Here is a 24,708-nt window from a genome sequence, read left to right on the forward strand (position 1 = left end):
GCATTTAAAAAAAAAAGAAAAAAAAAAAAAAAAAAAGGAAAAATTGAGACTTTGTCAACAGATGCTAGATGCAGTGTCCCAGAGCCATTAGTTTGTGCAACTCCAGGGCCACGTTCTTACTCCCACCATGGAAGACAATAGCTCCATAAACTTCCGCTTGTCTTGAAGAAATGTTCTTCTGTGGAAGGACCGCAGTAGAAATTTTAACTGTGTTAAATAAAGTTTAGTCATCTTGCTCGCATGAGCTGCGTCATATCGATTCCTTGAGAAGTATCAAGAGTGATTGAAGAGCAAAGATATTGTTAATAGTCCTTAAAACCACAGAAATGCCACACAGCTAGTTCTGTTCAACCCAAGAGGGCTGTTAGGAAGATGGCCCAACAAAGCCTAGATTTACAGAAATTTAAGTAAAATTGATATCGGGAAGATACTCAAGATCCTGTATGACAGATGTAATTGCTCTTCTTCGTCTGAGTAATCTCTTACTAAAAAATATATCACCTAAAGGGCTCACACTGGCAGCAAGTGTCATTTTTCACATTGGTACAGAAACTCAATTTCTCTCTGGTCTCATTAGAGAACATGAATTTTGTGACTTCTCTGTTTCATCATTGTGTTGCTTCAGTGTTTTACTTGACATGTCCTTGTACTATGGGAACGCGTTTCAGCTTGTGTTTGCTTCTTAGAGGGGGTGGATTGCATTATTCTTCCTTTTCTCATTTTCCTGTCATTTTTTGAATAATGGATTCATTGTATTAAAAACCTTACTTCACTTCACTTTTCATTCATTTCTTCACAAGGAAAGTAGTGAGGGAGTGGAACAGATTATGCAGAGAGGCTGTGTAATCATCCATCCGTGGAGATGTTCAGTACTTGCCTAAGCAAGTCACAGTTGACCTGATCTAGTGTTGGCAATAATTCTGCAGCACCTGGGAGGCTGGATGAAATGACCTTCGAGGTCTCTTCCAGTCAGTATTTCTATGATTCTGTGGATCATTTGGGAAACTGAAGAGCACGTCTTCAGTGTTTTAATCTGAGGTTTGGCGTTTCATCTTTACAACAGTCACGCATAATTTAAAAAAATTGTTTTAAGATGGAATATCTGTTGTTTGGGGACTTGGTTGATTTTATCGCTTTCTGCATGATACAATCTGTAGTTCGCGTTTCCTGACAGCTCATGGTTCAATTGACTTGTCCATGTTGTTAGACTGTATCCTGAATTTGCTCTGAGCGGTAGGTGAGCAGGACTTTTTCTGCCATTACTCCTCGTGATGGTTTGTAGTCACTGAGCTCAGAGGAGAGGGTTTTTTTTCTCTGTAACACAATTCTGGTGGGCTGCCAGGTAGCGTGTAAAAATAAATTTCCCAACTCAAATACAGAGGACAAAATGTCTGGGATTGCACATGAAGGTAGGAAATGATGTGAACATTACTGCAGTTAATGCTGAGAAGAACGTGAAGCTTGGAAAGGGAGACAAAAACAGCGTCCTGGATCTGACTGAGGATTTTTACATCACTGCTCTTGAGCCTGTTAAGATGTTCAGAGATTACATTGTCCTAACAAAGAGGAGTATTTTGGCATTGTTGCAATTTACCAAGCAAATCCTTCCTACCAATGTGTATTTCTCCCTAAAAAGGATTTTTCTTAGCAAAGCAGGGACATCTCTACAGTCTGTGGCCACATTTTGTAAGCAGGTTCAACTTGGCCAGCGCGTGTACGTTCACAACTGCGGTGGGCGTCAGAAAACGACCTTCCAGGAGAGCAGGCAGGTACCTCCAGCTGAGAGGGTGGCCGAGATGCTTCTCCTCGCCCTTAAATGCTGCAGGCTTTTCTCTTGCTCTGCCCAGATTTACCTTGCCCCGCGCACACAGCAGTTCTTTCAGGAGAAAGGGTTTGTGGCGGAACTATGGGCATGTCTGTCTGGTACTCGGTAGGGGTGTTACGATAACCTCTCGTGGCCAAGGTGGGACTGTGTGGGCAGAGCGTACGTTGGCAGAAAGAGCTCGGTGGTGGATATAGCTACTGCGCCTCCTCAAAGCGATGTAAATTAAGGTGGTGAAAAGCACTTACCGTCAGAGTTTCATCATGGTGTAAGTCCGTTGGCAAGGGTGATCCCATACTCCTCACTGAAATTAAATCCGCCAGTAGAATTTCACAGCGTGGGCTAAAAAAAATCCCGTTTCTCTTCCTAGCTAAACCAACGTGAGCCCTGCTGCTGGCTGGAGATAACAACTTGTCTTCCTCGGCTCTCCCATGGGGCTGACCGTGTCCCCTGTTGTCCCCCCTGCCCCTTGGTTGCCGCGCTGAGCGGCGATGCTACGGCCGGGGCAGGAACACCAGTGGGGTGGCCACGCGTGGCACCCGCTTGCCAATGGTGGTCCCGTTGCCCGAGGGCCCGTTATCAGCCCTTGGCGGAGGCTGCTGGGCTGTCAGGGCTCTCCGTGGGGATGGTTTTTTCTTCCTCGTACATAGATTTTGATTTTTGCCTTTCAGCGTAGATATCAGCTACGTCTTTAGCGCGTAACCTCTACTGCAGCGCTCTTTGAGGTTGTCCTTGTTGCCTCCTTGCGGTTGTTGCCAGCGAAAGAAAACTCTGATTTTGCTTACAGGCTTTTAGCAAAAGCTCGCCTTCCCCAGTTAGAGCGAGCCCCTCTGCCGACGGGGCAGCGTTTGGTGGCTGTGACAGGGGAGCTAATCCTGTCGTCGCTAAAGTAGGTGTTTTGATCGGTGGAAATAATTTATAAAAAAGCCAAGAAATGCTGTTATCTTACTGGTACGACTTAAGAGGTGGGGAGCACTGGGAAGGAAAGCTTGTGGCTCGAGCAGGGGTGCAAGAGCGGGTCCGTAGGCTGCTGACGAGGCCGGCGGTTGTGGAGGTGCATCCTCGGTCTGGAAGGGTATCGAGGGACAGACAGTCCATTCTTTTTCCCTTCGTACATTATATGCCGTTAATATTAACTGCAGATGCAAAGTACATCTCTTGACATTTACAAAATGTTAGTACGCTTTGTTCTTGTGCAGGTGGCCCTCTGCTTCTCCTCGGAATAGTTAGGGGCTGCTTAAGCCAGTGACAGTGAAAAAACCTGAAGGCAACCGTTCTGTCAATAAACTCCCACTCTGACTAATGGGCTCCCTTTCCCCTGCCGCAGGCTTCCTTCTCACCCGAGCTCTTCTGAGCTCTCTTGACAGTAGGTTGTGTCACTAACGGTGCGGATGTCTGTGCTTATTTAATGAAGAATTAGGAATTAGATGACTAGACCGATTTGTGACATAGGAGCAGGCCTAGAGTGATCCTTCCTCCGCTAACAGGTTGCATGCGTTCCTAACCTGGGCCCTAGGGAATGAATGTTACAGCAACAGGTGAAACCCTTTGCAATCATTAAAAATCCAGTGAATTATCTGGTTTGCATTTCAAATATATTCTACTGCCCACTTAAGTTTGCATTCTTTTATTATTACCCAAATAAAAATATTACTCTTGTTTGAAACAACTTCCTTCCCCTCTGCAGTGACTTATTAACAGGCTTGTTAATTGAGTTGTGCCCCACTGTGAGTCAGTATCTGTACGCTCAAAAGGGGTGTTAGTGATGCTAGGGTGTGCATCTGGCTGAGTTATCCAGCCTCAGGTGTTAAATATCCTCTGTCATAGAGCTTTCATCATTTTACTTTTGTTGCCATTCCCATTATTGCAGGGGACATTCTGTGTCTGGCTTTGTGTCTTCTTTTTCCCTGCCCTCATTCTTGTCATTAATCTCTTTATTTGGTTTTTCATAATGCAAATATTTACACTTCATTTAACAACATGACCAATGATTTCTCCAACAAAAAAGTCCTTGTAGGGCAGGAGATCATCGTGGATAGTCTAATATCAGAGACTGCAAACTCTTAAAGTCAATCAAGCTTTAAAATAGTGGCTAAACATCTCACCGAGATACCCAACCAATCTGTGAACCTTTGAGGCTACAGTAATAAAGTGAAATATTTGCCATCTGATTATTTACGCTTGCTTTGTTTAATTATAGTTTGAAAATGAGATCATCACGAAACTGGATCATGAAGTGGAAGGAGGCAGAGGAGATGAACAGTACAAAGTGTTATTTGACAAAATGTAAGTGTTGATCAGCAGCAAGATTTATGTCACAGTAAAGTCAGGAGAGAGAGCAATTACACTACAATGAACTTTGTAGCCCAGAAATAATTAAAACCTGTTAATGATGCACAATATCTAAAATTGCACCTGAGTCAAGGCTTTTTCTGCATGTGATTAACAAGGCGAATGTAATTGTTTTTTCAGTCTCTTGGAGCACTGCAGAAAACACAAATACCTTGCTAAGAGTGGAGAAACTTTCGTGAAACTTGTTGTCCGCTTAATGGAGAGGTTGTTGGACTACAGGACCATAATGCACGATGAGAACAAGGAGAACCGCATGAGCTGCACTGTCAACGTGCTGGTAAGCAAAGAGGAGTCACCAGCCTGAAATGACTACTGCATTCTTAATTTTACAGCTTTAACAAAAGATTTGTGTAAAACAGAGAACATGTTGGGGTTCTCATGAAAGTTTGAAACACTTTTGGGTTTTTGCCCATTTTTAATGAAGGTCAATCTATGAAACTGTAGGTTACTATTCCTTAATTGATTCTAAGGAAAGATTTAAGAAGAAATGTTTCGGGGCCCGATCTTTGAGGGCTGTTCATTGACATTTACAATTGATGTATGAACAACTTTATGCAGAAGAACACTTCGACATACAGAATGTTGGAGTAATGTGCAGTTTACTACCGAAATTTTCATGCATTTGCAATCCCATTTGTATTCTGCTTACTGCTCACCCTCCATATTCAAAATTTTTGAAGAAATTTGAATGTTACTATTTCATTCAAAGCAGAATATGAAATTTCCTCCTTTTAGTTCCAGAAATTCTGGAACATCTGCTATATACTACAAACCTTTGTCCGTCTAGGCCAGAGTTGGAAGCAGGAGAAATTGTCCCCATAGCACGCACATCATGCTTTTTGGCCGAAGCATTAGCATATGAGATTTTACTAGCACAAAATCAGTGCATATTGCAAAATGATATTATAATTAATTTTAGAGACCCCCAAACATAGTACTAGCTAAATTTGATTTTTCTGGTAGGACTCAATATTAAACTGTTAGCCCCTAAGGATTCATAGATTTCATCCCTATATCATGGTCAAAGCTTGTATTTCATGTAAACATATGGGGCACAGACAGTGTTTATCGTTTATATAATATGGCTGATAGATTTCATTCAGGCTGGTTTGGAAAGATGTGGGTAAGTACTTTGTAGGTTTAGCACTTGCAAGCGATGCAAACGTCCTCGGCTTGTGCAGCGCAGCCTTCATGCCGCGCTATCGTGTAAGCTATAAATGAAACGGTCCCAAATCAGAAATTGGGATTTTATTTTTAGTTTGTTTTTCCTCTCTGTGCACATCAAAAAGCATCAGAATGTTTAGGAAATAGGAAAAGAGGAGAAACTTGGAGGGTTGTCACCGGCTGTTGATCTAGTAAGTGCCGTTAGGTTGCCCGCAGAAAAGTCCTAGCATCCTCCCAAGCAGAATTTGAGTTAGAAAAGCCGGCCGGTTGACATCAAGTAAGATAGGAAATAAAAAATCACATGCACCCTACGCTCCAAAAGATGACAACAATTTATAGAACTGGGAAAATTTCCTTAGGAAGGTGGATTTATTTCTCCTTCCCTTCTTCATAATACTAGTCTTGTAGTGATTCTGGCCATACCAACTGCAGGGGGACTGGTGGCACGCTTGGGGGTTGGTTCTGTTTTCTCTAAGTGTCTCTAACAGCATCTCCTGATGCTGATTTTTGTCTTCTGAATTTTTCAAATAGCTGCAGATGATAAATTTTGGGGGCTATTTACTGCTGTCGGGTTAAATCACCGTGAGATATCCACATGCAACCCTGCCACTGAAGTCTGCAGAAAATAAGGAAAGCATTGCAGGGCAGAGCTTTTCTTCATTTTCAGTAGGCGTGATTTAAAACTTTAGCTTGATTTTAAAGTCCCGTGTGCCCTCCAGGGCCAACTCAGTCTTTTCATCATTCTCCAGGCACCTGCCTTTGCAAAAATCCAGCCAAGAGCTGGTACTCAGCACAATTCCCACCTGAGGTCTCAAAGAGTTCTTAATTGGGACTTTAATGATGCAGAGGCTTTCACAGGATTAAGTTTGTCTGTATTGACTATAGTTTAAGTCAGAGGTTTTGATACGCATTTAAGCCAGTGCTGATTTTAAAAAAAAAAAAAAACAAAAAAAACCCAATAGAAGCCCTATCTGTTCCCTCAGCTGCTTTTTCCTACCCCTGAAAATCCTGGCGAAATCAAGCGTGCCGCTAAGGTAGCAGAGCAGATCTGAGGAGGGACCTTGCCGAAAGCTCATATTTCTTCCCCCCCCCCGGTTATTTTTCATCCCCATCAGTTCCTCGTCCCGTTCGCTGCAGAGCCACACGCGCGTGGGCCAGCGCAGCGTAAGGGGCATGTGGGAACCTGCACCCGAAGAGGGGGCAGGAGCAGGGAATGCTTTTTGGGAGAGAGGGAACTGTGCTAAATGTGACGTGTGTCAGTGGCAACCTGCTGCCCAGGCCCCTTCGCGTTTTGGTTGATTTGATGTCGCTTCTTGAGCTGCATCAGAAGGGCAGAGCAGCTGGCAGCAATATTAGGATAAAATGGTTTTACGTTATTGATCCACCTAACTCAGAAGTCTCGTCTACTTTAAAAAAAAAGCAAACAACACACAAGTAAGCAAAACCAGCAGAGTTTTTCTCATGTGGTTCAGTTTGTCTTTTGAGTTGAACTCAAAACCCGTGAGCAGTTATGTCAGCTAAAATGGTTTATCCACTGAATAATCCGTCATTTCCAACTGCGGTACGTAGATTCTGTCTTGCATTTCGATTCTCTTTGAAGGGAACAGTTTTGCATTGGCCTTATGCATCTCTTAGTCCTGGGTTTGCGCATCTATTAGTGGCTGCTCGGACTGATTTCATTTAGTATTGCAATATATTTTAATTCAGTGAAGCAGAAATTTCTTTGTATTTTGTTTTCTTAGATATATTTTAACTTTTGAAGGCAAACTTTAAATTAGATTCAGAAATGCCTTTAATATCTCGCCTAGTTTATCATATCTTGCATTTACAATGTTTGTAGTGTTAACTAGTTTATCTCAAGACCGGAGGCATTCAGACATTTCTGAAGAGTGTGATGGTAATGTGTGGCATATGAAGCCAGATAAATAACACTAATCTAACTTTTTATTTCCAAAGAAAGTATTAGAATTCAAGAGCAGATGATGTATTGCTCAACTCAGGTTTGGAGTTTTAAATCCATAGAACAACTGTTGCTTAAAAATTATGGTTTTGTATATTACAAAATTTCAACTGAAAATGGTTAATGATGTGTGACTTGCAAATGCCAGAAGCAAATTTCTAGCAGTACTCTTCTTGCAAATTCTTAACCTTTGCAATGAGACATAAGCCCTAATAGACTACATCATGAAACATCACCGCGTTAGACTTTGTAAGTTAAATAACTTGTGTTCTATCACTAGAGGCAAATTTCATTTTGCAGTTTTGAGGTTGATGTTACGCAATTATGAATTTTTAATTTAGAGCATGTTCTGTATGCATTCTAGACTGTGAAATCAAAGACTTTGTAACAAAATTATGTTGTTTTTCAGAATTTCTACAAGGAGATTGAAAGAGAAGAAATGTACATAAGGTTTGTAAACATGACCAGTGACAAACTCTGCTTGACTTACTATGGTGTAATTGGAGAAAATTAAATTCATATTAAGCAGTCACTTCAGGGCTAGAGGAAAAGAAGTAATGAAAAAACATACCTTGACTGAACCTTAAGTACATTCAAAACCTTATCTTCACTGAGAACAGTGAGCATTAGAAATTAGTCATAAGATATTTTTTTTGGTCCCCCTTCTCCAGCTCTTTCAGTTATATTATGATGAACACTGAATGCTCGGGAATGTTGTCACATGAAGGAAATAAATAAGTCAAAAGAAAGCTGAGCAAAGAAATAATTTTGCCTCCTGGCGAGGTACAAAATATGTGACTTGGGGTAAAAAGGACTATTAAATAGTATCATGACTGATACTTATTTTAAATTTAAAGCTTTTAGGAACCTTTCAAAATCTATTTTCACACAAAATAAAAATGGTAATATGTTGTTGTGCTTATTGTAAACCTCAGGGTTCCTAGTCCTCTATTTGTACTTTGGCTTAAAATTGGCTAGACCGTTGTGCTAAAATGATGAAGCTTGTGTTTTTAATGCTATTTTAGGTATCTAAATATTATTCATGAATTCATTCTCGGATGCTTGTTACCTTTTTGGAAGAATTTTCACTTGTGAACTCGCTTCCTGTTGTTTAAATGGTTTTAATTAGTGCTTTATTAGTCTGCAAAAAGAAACTCAAATCTAGCAAAAGGCAGGATTGATAACTGTGCACAAACACGTAAAGTTGTGAGTCGGAGGTCTGCCCTATTGAGGTTATCTATAAAGACAAGTTGTCTCCCACTGTTAAACGCCCACCCAAATTCTCTCCTTTTTATTTCTGATTACAAACTTACAATGTGTAATAATGAATATCAAAGTTCTGTATTTTCACTGGCTTTTTCAAAACACAATTTTAATAGTTTGGCGAGGTTGGGGGTTAAATTGTCACTAAAAAATCCCAAGAAACAAATGAAGACAATCTCCTTCAGAGGTGTGATGATACTGAAGTCAAGGAAGAAGACTTATATGTCTCCATAGCTGAACAATTAGAGTGATATCTCTCGCACAGAATCTCTATTGGATTCATTATGCATCCCAAGTCATTTATATCCATTGGAAAAAGAACACAGCGGAAATGCAAATGGTCCTAAAGCTTGTCTGCACGCAGAAATATGAGCTTTAAATAATCCCACGTACATTTAGTTGTTTAGAGTTGAACCGTTGTAGTCTTCAAAACAAGTTATTTAGTAACATCTAAGAACCAACCTTTTTAAAACACCATTGTTTTTATTACTTGCAGGTATTTGTACAAGCTGTGTGACCTGCACAAAGAATGCGATAACTATACGGAAGCTGCCTACACGTTACTTCTGCATGCAAAGCTTCTTAAGGTAAACACCAATATACGTTGCAAGTTTTGAAAATCACGTTAGCAGTAACCAGTAGTAGTAGTGTTTGTCACTCTTAGAACATCTGCACTTTAAACTGATTAACAACTGTGTGCTGCTTCTTATGTGAGTTTTATCTTTTGCCCATGTAATGAATACATGCGGGAAAGCAACCCTCTGCCATTAGTGTATCTCGGAGCGTGCTTCACTTGTCTTCCTCTGAAAGGAATGGAAGTGCGGTCAAGTCAAAATCACAAGTTACAAATTGCAGAGCTGTAATTTGAATTTCTTTTAAATAACAAAATTATGTAATGTGCGGAAGCGTCTAAACACATATTTTAGTAAATCGGCTCTCCACAGAATTGTTTTTGCAAAGGCAATACAAGGGAATACTAGAGACTCGAGTTCTCGAGTGCTCTTGGGTATCTGTGGACGCGGTTTTGATTTTGAAAAATTACAGAGAGATTCAAATAGTCTTCTTTCCAAGCTCATGCCTTTAAAAGGTACGTGCAATTTTAATGCAACATTACACAGTTTATAGGACATTTAAAGAGACGTAACCATATTGCTGTTCTTCAAGGAATGTTTTGGTGGAACCTGCAATCTATATCAATAAAATGTTTTAGCTATACAAAGTGCATATAAATAAAGCATTTGAGTTTTTAACACTACATAGTGTCAGTCAGAAATGTAATGAAGCTGTAATTTCATAAGCATTAATCTCACGGAAAGCTTTCTGGATAGATGGTGGTGTCTCTTACCTGCAGCTTGTTTACCTGATTGTGTCACAAGTGTGGCAGCACGTACCAACCGGGTTCCTGGCTTTATCATACAGAAGGATGCTGCACTTAACAGCAGACCCTTGTGTCATGAACTCACGTGCTTAGTATAGCCTACTCATCACTAAATTACTAGCAAGGAGTTTTATGTTTTAATTTTAAAAAGCAGATAAGAGTTAGTGTTTTCTGAAGCGTTTGCTTTAGTCCCATTCTTCTTCCTCGCGTCTCACCACCCGCTCTCCTCTCTCCGGGGAGACCTGGATCTCCTTCTGCTCCCCTCAGGGACGGTAGCACCCACGGTCGTATGGGGCAGAGAGTCAGGGACAGACTACTAGAGAACTGCATTTTCCCCTTGGTCTACTTCTTATGCCAATGGCGAGTGTATTGCAACCTTCTGTATTATTGCAATGTTCTGTATTATTGCAAGCTTTTGGTATTATTGCAGAAGCTATGCTAATGGTACCCCATTTCGTAAAGGAAATTTCTCTCATTCTAAGCCGCGAATTGTTCTTAGCAATCTTTGCTTTAATCAATGCCAAGCGAAATGCGAGTGTAAAATATCTATTTGGAAAAGTTGAAAAGCGGAAGGTGTTAAATGAAATAATTCTAACAGATGCACTGAGAATTATTCATACCTCAAAACCAAGTAAACTGCATCCAAGCTATAATAAGACTAAATATGATGCAGAGCATACGTGTGCAATTTAAATTAAGACACTTGGAGATGTATTTACCGTATTTTAAAATAGATCGAGGCTTACTACACAAGAAAACATCACTAAGATTCACCTGGAGTGCAAAAGCACCGTAGCAATAGCTTTATTCATTACTAAAATCAGGGGCAATGGTTGGACACAGCCTGCTGGATACAGTCACTTCTTCGGTAATGAAATTTTCTGGGCTGAGACGTGTGTCTCGGAGAGGTGAAGATGTGAGGAGATGGCTCTGACACCTTCAGTCACACAGGCTGGTGCAGTCGGTTGCCTGTGGGTAGAAGTTCGAGCGAGTAACTCGCCGAGTCTGTGGCTATAAAGATCTCTCTTATTCCCACGAGGGACGGGAAGCAGGACTGCCAAATTGTGTAATACTGGCTCATCGCGCTTTACATGAATGAACCTTTTAGACAAGATAAAGCATTCATTCCCTTCCACAGGTGCTGTGTTTTCTAGAAGAATGATGGAACGAAGCATGCCCTAAAGTGTCAGTCAAACGTTTACCTGTTATGGCTTGAACTTCTTAGTCAATATGCTTTATGTGACCTTAAAATAGAGTTTAGCCAGTTTTCTTTTTTTCTCACACAATACCTTCAGAGACCAGATGAGTATCTTAATACACTCCTTTAATTTACTGAAAAGAGATACCCCGTTTTCTTTTCTTATAATGCAACTCGATAGAAGATGGCAAATGTAAGGGTAGTATTTATGGCAGGTTTTCATCGCTTAGTGGATGTTTGTTTATAAATATCATTACGCTATAATTTGGAATTATTTTATTATAAAAGTATATCGATCTATCTAATACAATATCCTATTACTACCAGTAGTTAGCAGTGGAGGGAGGAGTTCAGTATCGCTCGAGAAGCAGCAATATTTTGGTGTGTGTAACTTTAATCAATTGAGTTTTTCCATCAAACCTTGAGGACAGGATTTTCAATGACACTTATCGTTGGCATACATTTCCCCACATTGATTTTAATGGGATCACATTCAGGTCAAGACTAAGAGCTTTCGAGAATTTCACCTTTAAATTTGCGAGACGGCTGTCTCTGTGGAGAGAGAGCCACCATTGTTTTCTCCAGATGACTGCAAGCTGATGAAGCGCATTTAAGAAAAGAGACTTCAGTTGTATTTTTAACCCATTTAATCAAAATTAAGATGTTCAAAACTAACAGAAGATAGTGGCTCTTAGCAGGCTGAAAAAAAATGCCATTGCGTTGCAGACTCTGTGAAGTTTGTGTTGCTCAGAACCGCAGCTTTGCGGTACAAAGTTGTCACAGTTGTCTGCTTTAACCAAACGCAAACATTTTGGCCAAATTAAGAAGTAATTGGGTGAAATTTATTAAGATATAGGAGGTGAAACTGGATGATGTGGCAGTAATTCTGTGAATAAATCTGAGTTGCTGATCTCTGCATGATTTTTTCTTCTTTTCCTAAAGTCATACCATTTTATTTCAGTGGGCAGTCCTCCTCCTTTAGTGACTTCGATATTCAGAGAAGAAAGTGAACAGTTCTTTAATTAATTTATCTTTTGGAACTTGGTTTCTTAAGGCAACAAGTCCTATTGGAGCACCTGTCCTGTCTCTTTTTCAATCTATGAGAAGTTTCATTTGATTTAACGGAGGTTTGTGATTTGATTTGATAGAGGTTTGTGAGTCTCTAAGGTATTAATTTCCTGTTAGCCTTATGAAAATAGACAGCTATGGAAGGGCAGGCGATCGTATTAGTATCCTGTCCAGGGAATTGGCTCCAGCGTTGTCTCATCCCCAGGTAGGTTGTAGGGAATATTAGTGGGAGGAGAGAAGGGAGATGAAGAAGAGGTGATTTGAAAACTGGAGTCCAGAGGTTTCAGTTTTATCTGTGCCTTTCTGGACACCAGAATATGGAGATGCAAGGGAGAAAGCTGCAGGGAATTGCTTGGTGCTCTCAGGTCTAGGAGGAAATTCATTTAATGTCTGTACCTTGCTCCTCATCCGTTGGGCATTTGTTGGAAGAGCAAGAGCTGCTAATTGCAGACGGGCTGTATAAAGTTCGTTGTGCTTTTCCATGCCTCCAAATGTTCTCTGTGAATTTTAGCCATTTCATTTCTGTGCCTACAGGCTTTTCTGTTTGTATTGATGTATCTTGGCTTCGGGGCTTCTCTCGACATAAATCTGCTAGTGTTCATTATGCATCCAGCAGGTTGTACCCATCAGCAGGCCAAGGTCAGTCTCATCAAACTCACTGAGGAGAAGAAGCCACCTCAAGAAGCATCCTTCCAGCTGATATATGTAATTAGCCTCCAATTACAGCATTCAAATAAATGGTCCTTGTGCCCAAGGAATCCAAGTGCACAACTGCAAAAAGAAAATCTTTGTTAGTGCTTTAGCTGTGGTACCACTTCTTTAAATAAAAAAAAAAAAAAAATCTGTATTTTATTTAACCTAATTTTACTGACATATTTCATAACTTTTGATTTGCTTTCCCTTTTCCCCTCTTTCTTGTATGATTTAGTGGTCAGAAGAAGCATGTGCAGCACATCTTACCCAGCGGGATGGATACCAGGCTGCTACTCAAGGACAGTTGAAAGATCAGCTATATCAAGAAATTATCCATTACTTTGACAAGGGCAAGGTAAAAAGGGAAGAAAAAAGTCCAAATATGTTTCATTGCTTTTCTCTCTAACTTATAAGTTGAATAGTAAACATAGTTTGCATCAAGTGACCTTCAGGGAGCTTTAAACTTGTTATAAGTTGGAGTGCTTTATGTAAACGGTCCACCACCTAGCACTTAATGATACCAAAAAAAAAGTAAAAAGAAATCAATGGTACATTTATAACTGCTGTCTTAAGGGTAAATATATGTGCATATGATGCCACGGAGGAAATAAAAAAGTGATGCATGTAATTTGGGGGACTTGCTTTTTCTGGCAATTACAACAGCTAATGCAGTCCTTCAGCTACCCTTGGTTTTTTCTCGTGTACACAAAATAATTCCCTCAGAGAATGGGTGTCTGTGCTTCATATCGCAAGATGATGACAATATTTCATTGCAATTGCATCTTTTATTGCAATGTGAATTTGCATTCGGCATTGCATGGTGGGAAGGGGAGTGTGCTGGTGTTACCTGTCCCCAGAGATGAAGGAGTTTAACTTGGTAGACAGGGAGATGTAGGGATCTATCAGTGTTTGGATATTTCGTGCACAAAATGTTTAAATATACAAGTAGAGATCTCTTTGTCAGAGTATTTCAGGAACGTGAACTTGGGTTTTTAAAAGCAATCTTTGTTGCATAAATGTCGTACAAACAGAAATGTCATTTTCTGGTAGAGCTAGAACATTATCCAACCAGCTCATGTTTTCCACGTACGTTTTTAGCAGAATCAGATTAATATTTTGATAGAAACTTTGCTTAAAAGGTCAAATTTTATACCTTATCTTGATGCAATATTTAGAAGTTGTTAATAAATGATGCTAAAAGAATTGTAATTCTAGACTGTGATGGAGATGCGGGCTACAGACACCGGCCCCAGGGCTGGGGCTTGCGGAGGTGCCTTGGTGCTTCTGCAGTGGATAGCATTGGTTTCCACAGCACGCTTCTGCTGCCCAAAAAGCTTTTACTAACCCGTTAACAGCGGGTAAGGAGAACCTCGTTAGAATTAGGGTCATAGCTGATTTAAAAGTATATTTTAATATTACATTCCTCTCTGGAAAGGAAAAGCCAGAAGTCGCATGTTTTTATTTTGTTGTTTTACGTTTTTATGGCTTCACAGTTAGTCTTTTATGGTGCTGGTATAGAGGCGGTGGGAATTGTTCTTCTGAGCACCAGGCCAATGCATTTGAGCTGTAAATTAAAAGCTGCAGCATCCTTTACATCTATATTGAAAACAGCCTGTCTTAAAGTTGTACCCACCCATTTCTGCTGATAGCGCTAATGAGCTGTTTATATAAACAGCCGGCAAAATACCTGCTGCTTATTTTTCAGCCTGCACCACATTACACAGCACGGCATCCACGCTTGAGAGACCGTTGTTAGACTGAATAACCGTTCTTAATTTTTTCCGATTTTACAACTAGAAATGAGAGAGGGCTCTGCCTGCTGTCAAAGGAAATAGCACTGAAAATTCTGTGTTTTCCCTTTCCCTCATAGTTAGCTTAAACAACTGAATCTTCATTATTCTAAAAAATTTTGCTCAACAATGATATCGAAGGGACCGCTGTGATTACTTCCTCCTGTTCCTTTGCATAACTAAGTCATAGGAGTCCTGTGTGGGTTTTTTGTGTGTGAGGAGATGATTCATTTTCAAAGCACTCTTTCCTAGTTACAGATATTTCTTCTCTCATTTTCTAGTCACTCAAGTTGGTGATAACTTTTCATATTGTTCAATGAAAAGGAAAAAAAAAAATCAATATGTACTGAGAATATGAGCCTCTTACATGAATTTTCAAATGTCAGGAAGCTCGAAGTTGAGGTTTCCACAGTAGAATTAAGGTAATCCTCTCATTTGGGGTGTTCTGACATTAGGTTAAATCAACTTCTTACATTTGCCTATGCAGTTTGCAAATCTAGTCCAGCAGCTACTTTAACTATGCCATTCCATAATCACTAACATCTGAAATAGTATTTGCTGTGCATTTTTAGAAGACTGTACTGATACACTAACCAATTCGTCTTGTTTTGTACCATAATTGCCCAGCTCTGTAGCTGCCTGGCTATTCACTCTGGGTTGATCCCACTACTTTGCTTTCTTTTCCCATAAAGTTAACAAGAGATGTCAAAAGAAGGTCACGTCACCCTGGGGAGCTGTAGAGCTACTTCCAGGCTTTTACAGATGCTCAGGGGTTGGTTTTAAAGTTGTGAGGCTTTGCCTCTTCCACTCCAGCCTGCCTAGTGGGAAGCAGTGGACTTGAGAAGAGAGGTAGACACGGTTAGAAATGTTATGTAGAAAAAATGGAGGAGAGGGATTTCCTCAAAGGTGACGCTTGTTTTTTAAACATCAGCGCTTTTTTTTTGCCTTTTTTTTTTTTTTTTTTTTTTTTTTAAGGAGTGGTGTAATTGAGCGTCTCAAAAATCATGATCCCTTTCTCTTAGCGGAGTAATTTCCCAGGGTTAATGCACGGTGCACTTTTCAAGTGAAGACCAACCACGAGGTTTATTCCCTACATATTAGCATTCATGGTGAGATGAATTTAGAGGAAAGTATAGTCCCCCATACACAGACTGGAATGGAGGTCAGAAGTGCCTGAGAAATTTGTAATTTAATAATAGAAAGTGTGGGCTTGCACTGAAAGCCAGAGTGTGGGCATCTCATTTTTGCGAGAACAAAATACTAGCCTTCACCATGAATACCCCTGTTATTTGTAGTTTGAGATCCGTTTAAGATTCCTCATTTTGGTTTCTATTTTTTAATAACATTCTTAGGAAGCTTACTTTTTTACTTATATTTGACTTTTGGTCGTTAAGTCAATCTTCGGTAAAGCTGAAGTACATCTTTCACCTTTAGAAAATCAGCATTTTCAGATACAACTTCTGCATTTTGCTGTTGTTCTACTTTATGGATTTGATTCCTTATTAGTAATACTTTTCATTACTCTTCTAAGCCTCTTGTTTCCAAAATGAAATGTTGTTACTTCCAAGTTTCCCTAGTATATGCATAGTTTTCTCTCCTAGATTATTGTTCTTTGCTGCGTTGTACTTTCCAGTCTCATCTCCATCTCTCTTGGCTTTTGCCCTTCAAAGCCTTATCCTCGCGCTTATCACGGCAGTCTAACCTATCCTTTGAACTGCTCTGAAGTGTTTGCTCTTTCTGTGTTTTGCTGAAGCTTTGTAATTTCCAACAAAGCCCTTAATCCAGAGACTTTACTGAAAATTGGTAGGTTAGAGTATCTCAGGACGAGAAGGAGAAATAGTGGAGGTAATAAAGTGACAAGGGAAGGGGGTGACATTTTGGGACACATCTGCCATGTGGAGCAGTTGATGTTAGTCAACGCTAATGAACTACTGAAGCCAAGAAATACTCAGTGCCATTGACAAAGATAAGAGATTGTTTTTAAACAGGTTTGTGTGGTCTCTGAAGCCGTAAAGAAAGCAGCAGCATTCTTATGCCTGCACAGTAAAATGTACAAACAGCAACGTGTTTCAAGTTTGCCAGTAGCTGCCGCAGTCTATAAATCAGTACATGTTTTCTACTGCTCCTTCATAAATTGAAAGCATTGGTCCCAGGGAGAAAAAAGTAAATAAATGCACACTGCTCATTTATTTCTGCTCCTTCTTCCTTCCCCCTCTCCTCACCCCCCCCACCCCACCCCAAAAAAAGCTTTTACTGTTTCAGCAGAGCCACAAAACACAAGATATATGAAACTACACAGTAAATGCCATGCTTTGGCTTAAAATGTCTTTTTTTCCGGCTCATGGGATGGCATCAAATGGCTTTTTCTTCCATCTAACAAGATAGTGGTGAAATTCACCTGTCTGCCAAAAATCAGTGTGAGGCTCATGTCCAGCTCGTATCCCACGTCAGATCGTAAGCCCATCCTGAGAGCTGTGAAGGACAGAGACAGTCTTCAGAGAGGAAACATACGGTGTTTGACCATGTTCCAAATGAATATAGCAAGTTGTTTTAAAGGGTTTCCAACCATGGCTATATCTTACACGTCTTGAATGCGATACTAGCAATGGAGAAATACTGTGTTTTAACATTTGATTTAAAATATTAAGCTTACATGATGGTTAATTAATGCTATCTGAACTTTAAACAGCTTGGAATGCCCCTCATACATCAGGATATTGCACGATAATATTTTCATCCTAGACTATCTCATTTTTACTGACCATTAACTCAGCAGGAGCTAAGAAATATCCTAAGATCCTCCTTTGCGGCTATTAAAGAACCTCAAAAATTAAATTGGATGCTGCAGTTCTTTCTGGGCAACAAGCAATCCAGCTTCAAAAATAAATTAAATTGCTAGGTTTTCCCTAAAAAGATCTCATTCTGCATCCTCAAAGTCTTTCCCATAACACTTTGCAGCTCATGTCTACACAACTAAATTTAGGCTATACACATTTTTCTTATGCCTTCAGTATAAAAGAAGCATTTTCCTTCCACTATTGCCAACCTTTTTCTCTGGTACACTCTCCAGATAAATTGTTTCTCGCATTAATGAGTTGTACATGGTACAAATCCTGTGTAGTAGCTCCCTGTACAGCTCATTCCTCCAGAAGACCTGCCATGTCCTGGGCAAACCTGGGAAACCTTCCCAGGCAGGAAATCTGTGAGGCAGCAGATTGGGAGTTATTGACCTTCAGAATATAGATTTCATTTATCAGGATCCTTTGCCACAGGCGTGCTGTCCTCACCTGAATAAATTTGCACGGTACAAACAGAGAAATTTTTCGGAGGGCTGTGCAGGGGATTTTAAATGCACAGTTCCTGCTTCTGTTACGATGTCGGAAAAATTACCGGCTTTGGGGTTGCTTTTGGTGATGTTGCGGGTGGTGTGGGCCAGCTGCCCGAACGGCCGAGGGGAGAGCCGGGTGGTTAATGGTCTCGTGGACCTCCGGAGTTCGGGGCACTTGACATTTTACAAATTGAGTTTTATAATACAACTTCTTGGTGCTCCTTTGGAGGATCAAACCGGACGGTTGGATTTCAAAATAGAGATGTTGGAGCGGAGTGGTGTTTTTAAGAGGTAGTAGCAACAAAAAGTAGGTGCTTTTCTCTAAGACAGATCCCTTGGCTGGAGAGGGGCCAGGTTAGAGGCGGGCAAAAATTGAAAGAATCTTTTCCCATGGCGAGGCACTTTTATTGTGTATTTGCAGTAAGATAGAAAAAGAGTTTTTTCTTTTCTCTGTACCTGAAAGTGTTCCAGTAGTATAACTCGTAAACTAACTTTTAAAGAGTTTTTAAAGTAATTCCAGTAATTTAAGCCAGAAACAAATGTGGTTCGTAATATCTGTTTTTTTCCTGATCATCTCCACTTATAGATAGGGGAATGGTTACGAGGAAGAATGCTAGGATTGTACAGTTACTGTAAGTATATTGGAGATGAGCTAAATCAATATATTTAATTTGAGGATTCATTTTTTTAGGCTCTGAAACATTTATAAAGTTAATTATTAATATTTATATTCAGTAACTCCTACAGGGTTTGATCAGGCTGGGGGAAATGCAGCCTCTGCTCCAGCGTGTTTACAGTTTCGACTGACAAGGATGGGAAGTGGGGGGGGGGTTGATGCAGAGACTTTTATGAATATGTATGTAAGACATGTATTTAACCTATACAATTGGTCCCAGCCAGGAAGCACGTTTGGAGGAGTGATCCCCCGTGCTTCCAGCGCTGCAATAAGGAATACCTAACTCCATCACCGAATGCTCATTTCGAGAAACAATCGGGGGGAGAAAAAAAATCAGAAACGAGACTTAATTCTAATAACGTCATCATTCAACCAGTGGCAATGCTGTGCTACCTATAGGCATTGGTGTGTATGCAGTGCCTTTGACAGCGCCGGTCTGGTTTTAGAATCATGGAATCATAGAATAGTTTGGGTCGGAAGGGACATTTAAAGCTCATCTAGTCCAACTCCCCTGCCATGGACAGGGACACCTTCCACCAGACCAGGTTGCCTCAAGCCCCATCCAGCCTGTCCTTGAACACTGCCAGGGACGGGGCAGCCACAGCTTCTCTGGGCAACCCGTCCCAGTGCCTCACCACCCTCACAGGGAAGAATTTCTTCCTTACATCTAACCTAAATCTGCCCTCTTTCAGTGTAAAGCCATTACCCCTTGTCCTATCCCTACAGGCCCTTGTAAAAAGTCCCTCCCCATCTCTCTTGTAGCCCCCCCGTAGGCACTGGCAGGCTGCTCTAAGGTCTCCCCGGAGCCTTCTCTTCTCCAGGCTGAACAACCCCAACTCTCTCAGCCTGTCTCCATAGGAGAGGTGCTCCAGCCCTCTGATCATCTTCGTGGCCCTCCTCTGGACTCGCTCCACCAGGTCCAGGTCCTCCTTGAAGTTTGGATGGGCTCCAGGGCGTTGCAGCAGTATAGATGACAGTCCAGGATGGGTTTGCTGTGGTGTGACCCGCGGTGGCATGAGGGCACTCGCACTGAGCGATACCAACGCGGCATTTCAGCCCCCTCGGCTCTTCCTTCCTCGCCTCTCCCGCCGCTAATCCAGAATCCCTTGCCTCTTGATGATCAGGTGCAATTAGCGTTAAAAGGCATACAGCCTTAACACCGAGGCGGTGCTTTGAGTTGCCAGACGTGCTTTGGAAACTCGTGAAATGTCTGTGCTTATCTGGGATTCAGTGGAAGAACTGAATGAGTTTGTTTACAGTGTTGACGCAAATCTAAAATTATTTAGACTTTCATGTATTTCCAGTCTCATTCAGCTCCAAAGCTGTTTGCCTGAGATCATCTATAAATATTTTCACAACAGAAAAGAGAGTAGAAGTGCTTCGGTTTTGGCGAGGGACTGGTTAAATCTGGAACACGCAACAGAGAACTGGGACAAGGAAAATTGTGGAACGCCATTTTCTTTGAAATGAGAATGTGCAGAAGAAGTTACGGATGACTGAAGTTAAAAAGAAAATAGCAGTCAAAATGAAGAAAGGTTAAGTGATTTTGAAAGGTTTCACTTGCTGACTTACCAAACAACTGAATATTAGTTTAGTTTCTATAAATTGGTAGTATATTGCTCTTCTGAGTCAAAATTAACTCAGGCCAGTATGTGAAAATCTACTCCATTTTCTGTAAATGTGCCTTTACTATTAAACTCATGTTAATTTTTGTTTAGAAATAAAAATATGCTCCGTATCATCATTCTAGATTAGACACATAATATCGATAAAAACATTCAGATTCTTCCATTTGCAAAAGTTGTGTTGCAGAGTGTACAATCTGCTTTGTGGTTTTCTGCAGACGTGAACCCTCATTACAGCGATTGTAATTAGGCATTCGGATGCATTTTTCATCTGAAAGGCACTTGACAAACAAGAGGTAACTCGTGCTCCTTCCAGTCCTCTTCCCTAGATAAATAATATTATGAATGTTTTTGTAGAAATGAAGAGAAGAGGTCAAACATCACATGGAGGCATAAGGAGAGGTTAATGTAGGTACAAGGCTCTACCCTTTGTGAACATCCGTCACCTTTCTGTCTTAAATTAGGTCACCACTCAGTTTCTGTTTGCCCAAGCATCTGCCCATTTGTTTTCTTCAGGACTCAAAAAGCTCCTTTTCCCTCTCTCAGTCATACCAGTGTAGTTTCTGGCCCATATTTTCTCTTTACTTTGCTCCCTTACTTCAAGAGCATAAATCTCTGTCCTTTCTCCCTGCTATCTCCCGTAACTATTTTTCGTTTCTCAGCTCCTCATCTCCTCTCCCATCAGCAGCTCCCTGCCTCTTCAGGCTGCTGCTTTCCATCCCTTCCCTCTCAGTCTGCCAGGACAATCTTTCAGTCCATCCTTGGGTTTGCAGGACGGGTGCCCTCCACTTGAAAATTGGCTCCTCATTTCCAGGGGGGAGCAGGGACGGAGAGCAAACGGGTGGGACCCGAGCCACATCTTGTTTTTTTGGCATTGGCATGTTACACGGGGGGGGAAACGTGCTGAATATTCAGCCTGGCTGGGCTCCAAATTGCCAATTCCTAGGGGAAAAAAAAAAAGATATTCTAGGTCCCAGTCTGGTGTTTGTGCCACTAAATCCCAGGCAGCTGTGCCCTGCCTGACTCCTCAGCCAGTGCTCAGCGGTCTCGGTCATACTGACAGTCGTATGAACCCTTGATGGTTTACTTTTACTTTTTAAACCAGTATCTAGAACTAGGAATTTTCCTAAAAGTCTTATTTTTTTTCCAAGTTTGCCTGATACACTAAGAAATGTGATCCCAACTTGCAGATCAAAAGACAAAGCCCCAACAATGATTTGGGGCTTTGAGTGGTGCGATTTCATTGGTGTGTTTTGGGGGACTTTTGGTTTTCAGAGGGTCTTGGCGGGGGGAATATTTCCTATTTAGGCAGTGCTTTAAAGCAGATGAGTTGGGGGGGGGGGGGGGGGGTGGGTGTCTGTACGTGATGGATGCAGGAATCGGTTGTGCACGTGAAGGCTTCCCCGGGAGCCCCATTCCCCTTCTCTCTCCCCAGAATCTAGCTCCCACCATCTTTAGAAGTTGTGGTGCTTCATCTCAAACTCCTCGTTCCCAAAGGTGGATGTCTTGGAGGAGCGATGGGGAAACCTGTGGTCAGCCCTTTTCCTCAACCCTCCTTCATCCGTCTGCTCTTCGCAGCTGCAGCCATCTCGGTATTTCACCGGGACGAGGAACATGTGGCCTGATGCCAAGAGGAGAATTAGTTGGTGTAAACAGGGGATTTAAATTTAAGATGAAGGGTAATACGAACCAAATGGATTTATAAATCATTCCGAGTCTCATTTTTTTAAATAAAGTGAGGTCAGCGATGCCAGCCAAATTTCAGCAGCAGCGGCAGATCATCAAGTTTGGTCTTACGTAGCCTAGTGTGCTAATTTAAGCATCTTTTCTGGGTTTGAGTGGGTCTTTAGAGTAGAAAAAAAATGAAAAATACACATTTAAAAACATTCTTGCTGCTCCTCATTAAGATTGTTGGCTTCTGAAGAGCTGAAGGATATTGTTAAATTTCTTTGGGTCAGTTGAGACGGCTGCTGAATTTCATGGTTGAAGAACGAGAGGAAAAAAACCCAATGGAAATATAATGACTATTTGTTCAAAGCAATATCTGCAAATTGCCTGTCCTGTCTAATACAGATTATAGATATTAGAAGGAGAGAGAGGTGATTATGAACTATAATCAATCAACAGCATTTAGCCAAAGTCCTAGGTTCTGCGTTTCTTTGTGGGCAGGCCGTGTTTACACATTATAGGCTATCTCGTTGGGCTAGCTGGAATCATTTTATTTCTGAAGCAGTTTGATAATTTTAGTCGATTTGCATCAAGTAGAGACATGTGGGTAATGCTGCCACAACTATTTGGCACATCAGATGCACAGTGTTTTCAGGCATGTGACACAATGCATTTTGTTGTGATTTATTAAGATTTATTTTATTCCAATGTTGTTGTTTAACCAAGGTATGTAATTCAGGTTTTTTGTTGTTGTTTTGTGATTTTGTTTTCAACAGATGTGGGAAGAGGCCATTGCCTTGGGTAAAGAACTTGCAGAACAGTATGAAAATGAAATGTTTGATTATGAACAACTCAGTGAACTGCTGGTAGGTTTTTTTTTTTATGACATAGACACTGCAACAATTTCTTCAGAATTTAATTCCTAAGCTTTTAAAATTCTATTGAAAATCTCTCTTATGACAGTAAAATGCAGAAATAGATGCCCGTTTTGGCTGTGTTGGACAAATGTTGATTAACTGGCTACCACTGGAGTGCCTGAAAAAGATTGTATTTTATTTATTTTTTTTTAGCTGAAAGAAAAAGATTTCGGTTACTGTTAAGCTGATTTATTTGGGGTATAAAAGGAAATTTGGAATTTAAATATAAATGGGAACATGAAAAAATCCCCATTCTCTCTCAAGTGTCTTTCCATATTCACGTTTCTTTTTTTAGGTATGAATAATCCCCAAGCATTCATGTCTAGAGTCAGTTATTTTTGCCCTGACGTTACCCATTCATTATGCCTGCACCATTTTTTTTCTCCTGCTCTTCTCCAAAGAGATAAATGGCAGCTGTCAGTGTCCCTCCTAACTCCTCAACCATTTTCACAGCAGTTGGGACATGATTCCAGTTTGGTTCTGAAAATTTTTGACTTTCAGGGTTTTGATACATTTTACCTTTGCGCTCACCACGGTCCTTAATTTCCTGGAACTGTTTATCTGCGTTATCCCAGCCCGACTGAGCTGGGCATTAATTCGGTGTCATTGCACCCTCTTTCTCCGCTGACACCGATGCTCAGTTTGAGGATGGCTAGGAGCCGTCTCCCCAGAGGCATCTCCATCCCCATCTCCCCAGAATCTCCTTTCTTGGGGAGAAAAGAATAAAGGTAAATACAGCTCCTCTCAATTTTGTGGTTTCTTCACTCCTTTACATGCTCTTTGTTTCGTCCATGGTTCTGTCCTCCAGCTCTCTAGAGCTGAATTTATATCCCTTTTTGATGGTCCTCCTTTTGTGGCATTTTAACTGTTTTTTGCTGACAGACCGGTTGTATTGATTTGCCTAACAAATGTGGAGCCTGGTTTCACGTCGCTTTATACTGCAGGAGGTGTACACAGAGCATGTCTCAGGTGCTGTGGTACGCCAGAAGAGTCTTCCTTGGCCCACCGTCAGGAGGGCTGCGTTCAATGGAGAATATTCTTCATTTCAATATAAAAGGAATCTGGTAGAGATTGTTCCTCAGCTAGAAATGATTCTCATGAGTCAGATATGATTACTCACCAGTGGGTAGCTACTCTCCAGGTCCCTCGTTTTTAATTTTCCATCTCCTTTATGCTTGCACATGGAAACTTGAACAGCTTTGTCACAGAGGCAACCACTCTTCACATATCATACCGTATCCGTGTTGGAGGAGAAGTCTGAATTTGCACTTTATGTATTGTAGCTGATGACCAATAATACCGAGTTAGGTATTTTTCACCATTTCTCTTGCACAGTAAATATGTCACTGTTTACATTAAGTGACATAATTCCAGGCAGTGGTATAAACCAGGTATAGTTCATCTGCATATGGGAATGGAGTTTCTCTCTCTTCTAAGAGGGGAGACCCAGAACTTCCAATTCTCACATCTATTTACTTGCTCCTCATCAGAAAGGAGAAATTAAGAGAGATGTCACAAAAATTACTACCAGTGTGCGTTGGGCATTCTTCCCTAATAAGGCAAAGATCAAAATTCACCCTCCCATATGAGTCAGGTCTCGCATACCCCATCGGCTTTTCTTATTGCTGCTGCTGAATAGCATTAGCATGCTAGCTCTTTCCCTCCCACCCCCCAGGAAAATTTTAAAGTTTTTTGTTTCTTTCTGTTCTCCCTATTGTCTCTTTTATTCAAGCAATATTAAATATTAGACTCTAAGACAATTCAGAAATGACAAAATAGTTTTGCTACAGGTGAACTGAGAAATAT

At 40.9% G+C, this 24,708-nt stretch overlaps 1 protein-coding gene across 3 annotated transcripts in view; it reads left to right on the plus strand.

Moving 5' to 3' along the window:
* Positions 1 to 24,708, plus strand: part of DOCK1 (dedicator of cytokinesis 1) — a 315,989-nt gene that overhangs the window by 245,453 nt on the left and 45,828 nt on the right. For all 3 annotated transcript variants that reach the window (XM_049809511.1, XM_049809513.1, XM_049809514.1), the window contains exons 34-39: positions 4,023 to 4,108; positions 4,295 to 4,451; positions 7,708 to 7,748; positions 9,058 to 9,148; positions 13,134 to 13,253; positions 22,762 to 22,851. In XM_049809511.1, coding sequence (XP_049665468.1) covers positions 4,023 to 4,108; positions 4,295 to 4,451; positions 7,708 to 7,748; positions 9,058 to 9,148; positions 13,134 to 13,253; positions 22,762 to 22,851 — 585 coding nt within the window. The remainder of the gene's footprint in view (positions 1 to 4,022; positions 4,109 to 4,294; positions 4,452 to 7,707; positions 7,749 to 9,057; positions 9,149 to 13,133; positions 13,254 to 22,761; positions 22,852 to 24,708) is intronic.

The sequence above is a fragment of the Accipiter gentilis genome, chromosome 9 (assembly GCF_929443795.1).
Source record: "Accipiter gentilis chromosome 9, bAccGen1.1, whole genome shotgun sequence".
NCBI classification, from domain to species: Eukaryota; Metazoa; Chordata; class Aves; order Accipitriformes; family Accipitridae; genus Astur; species Astur gentilis.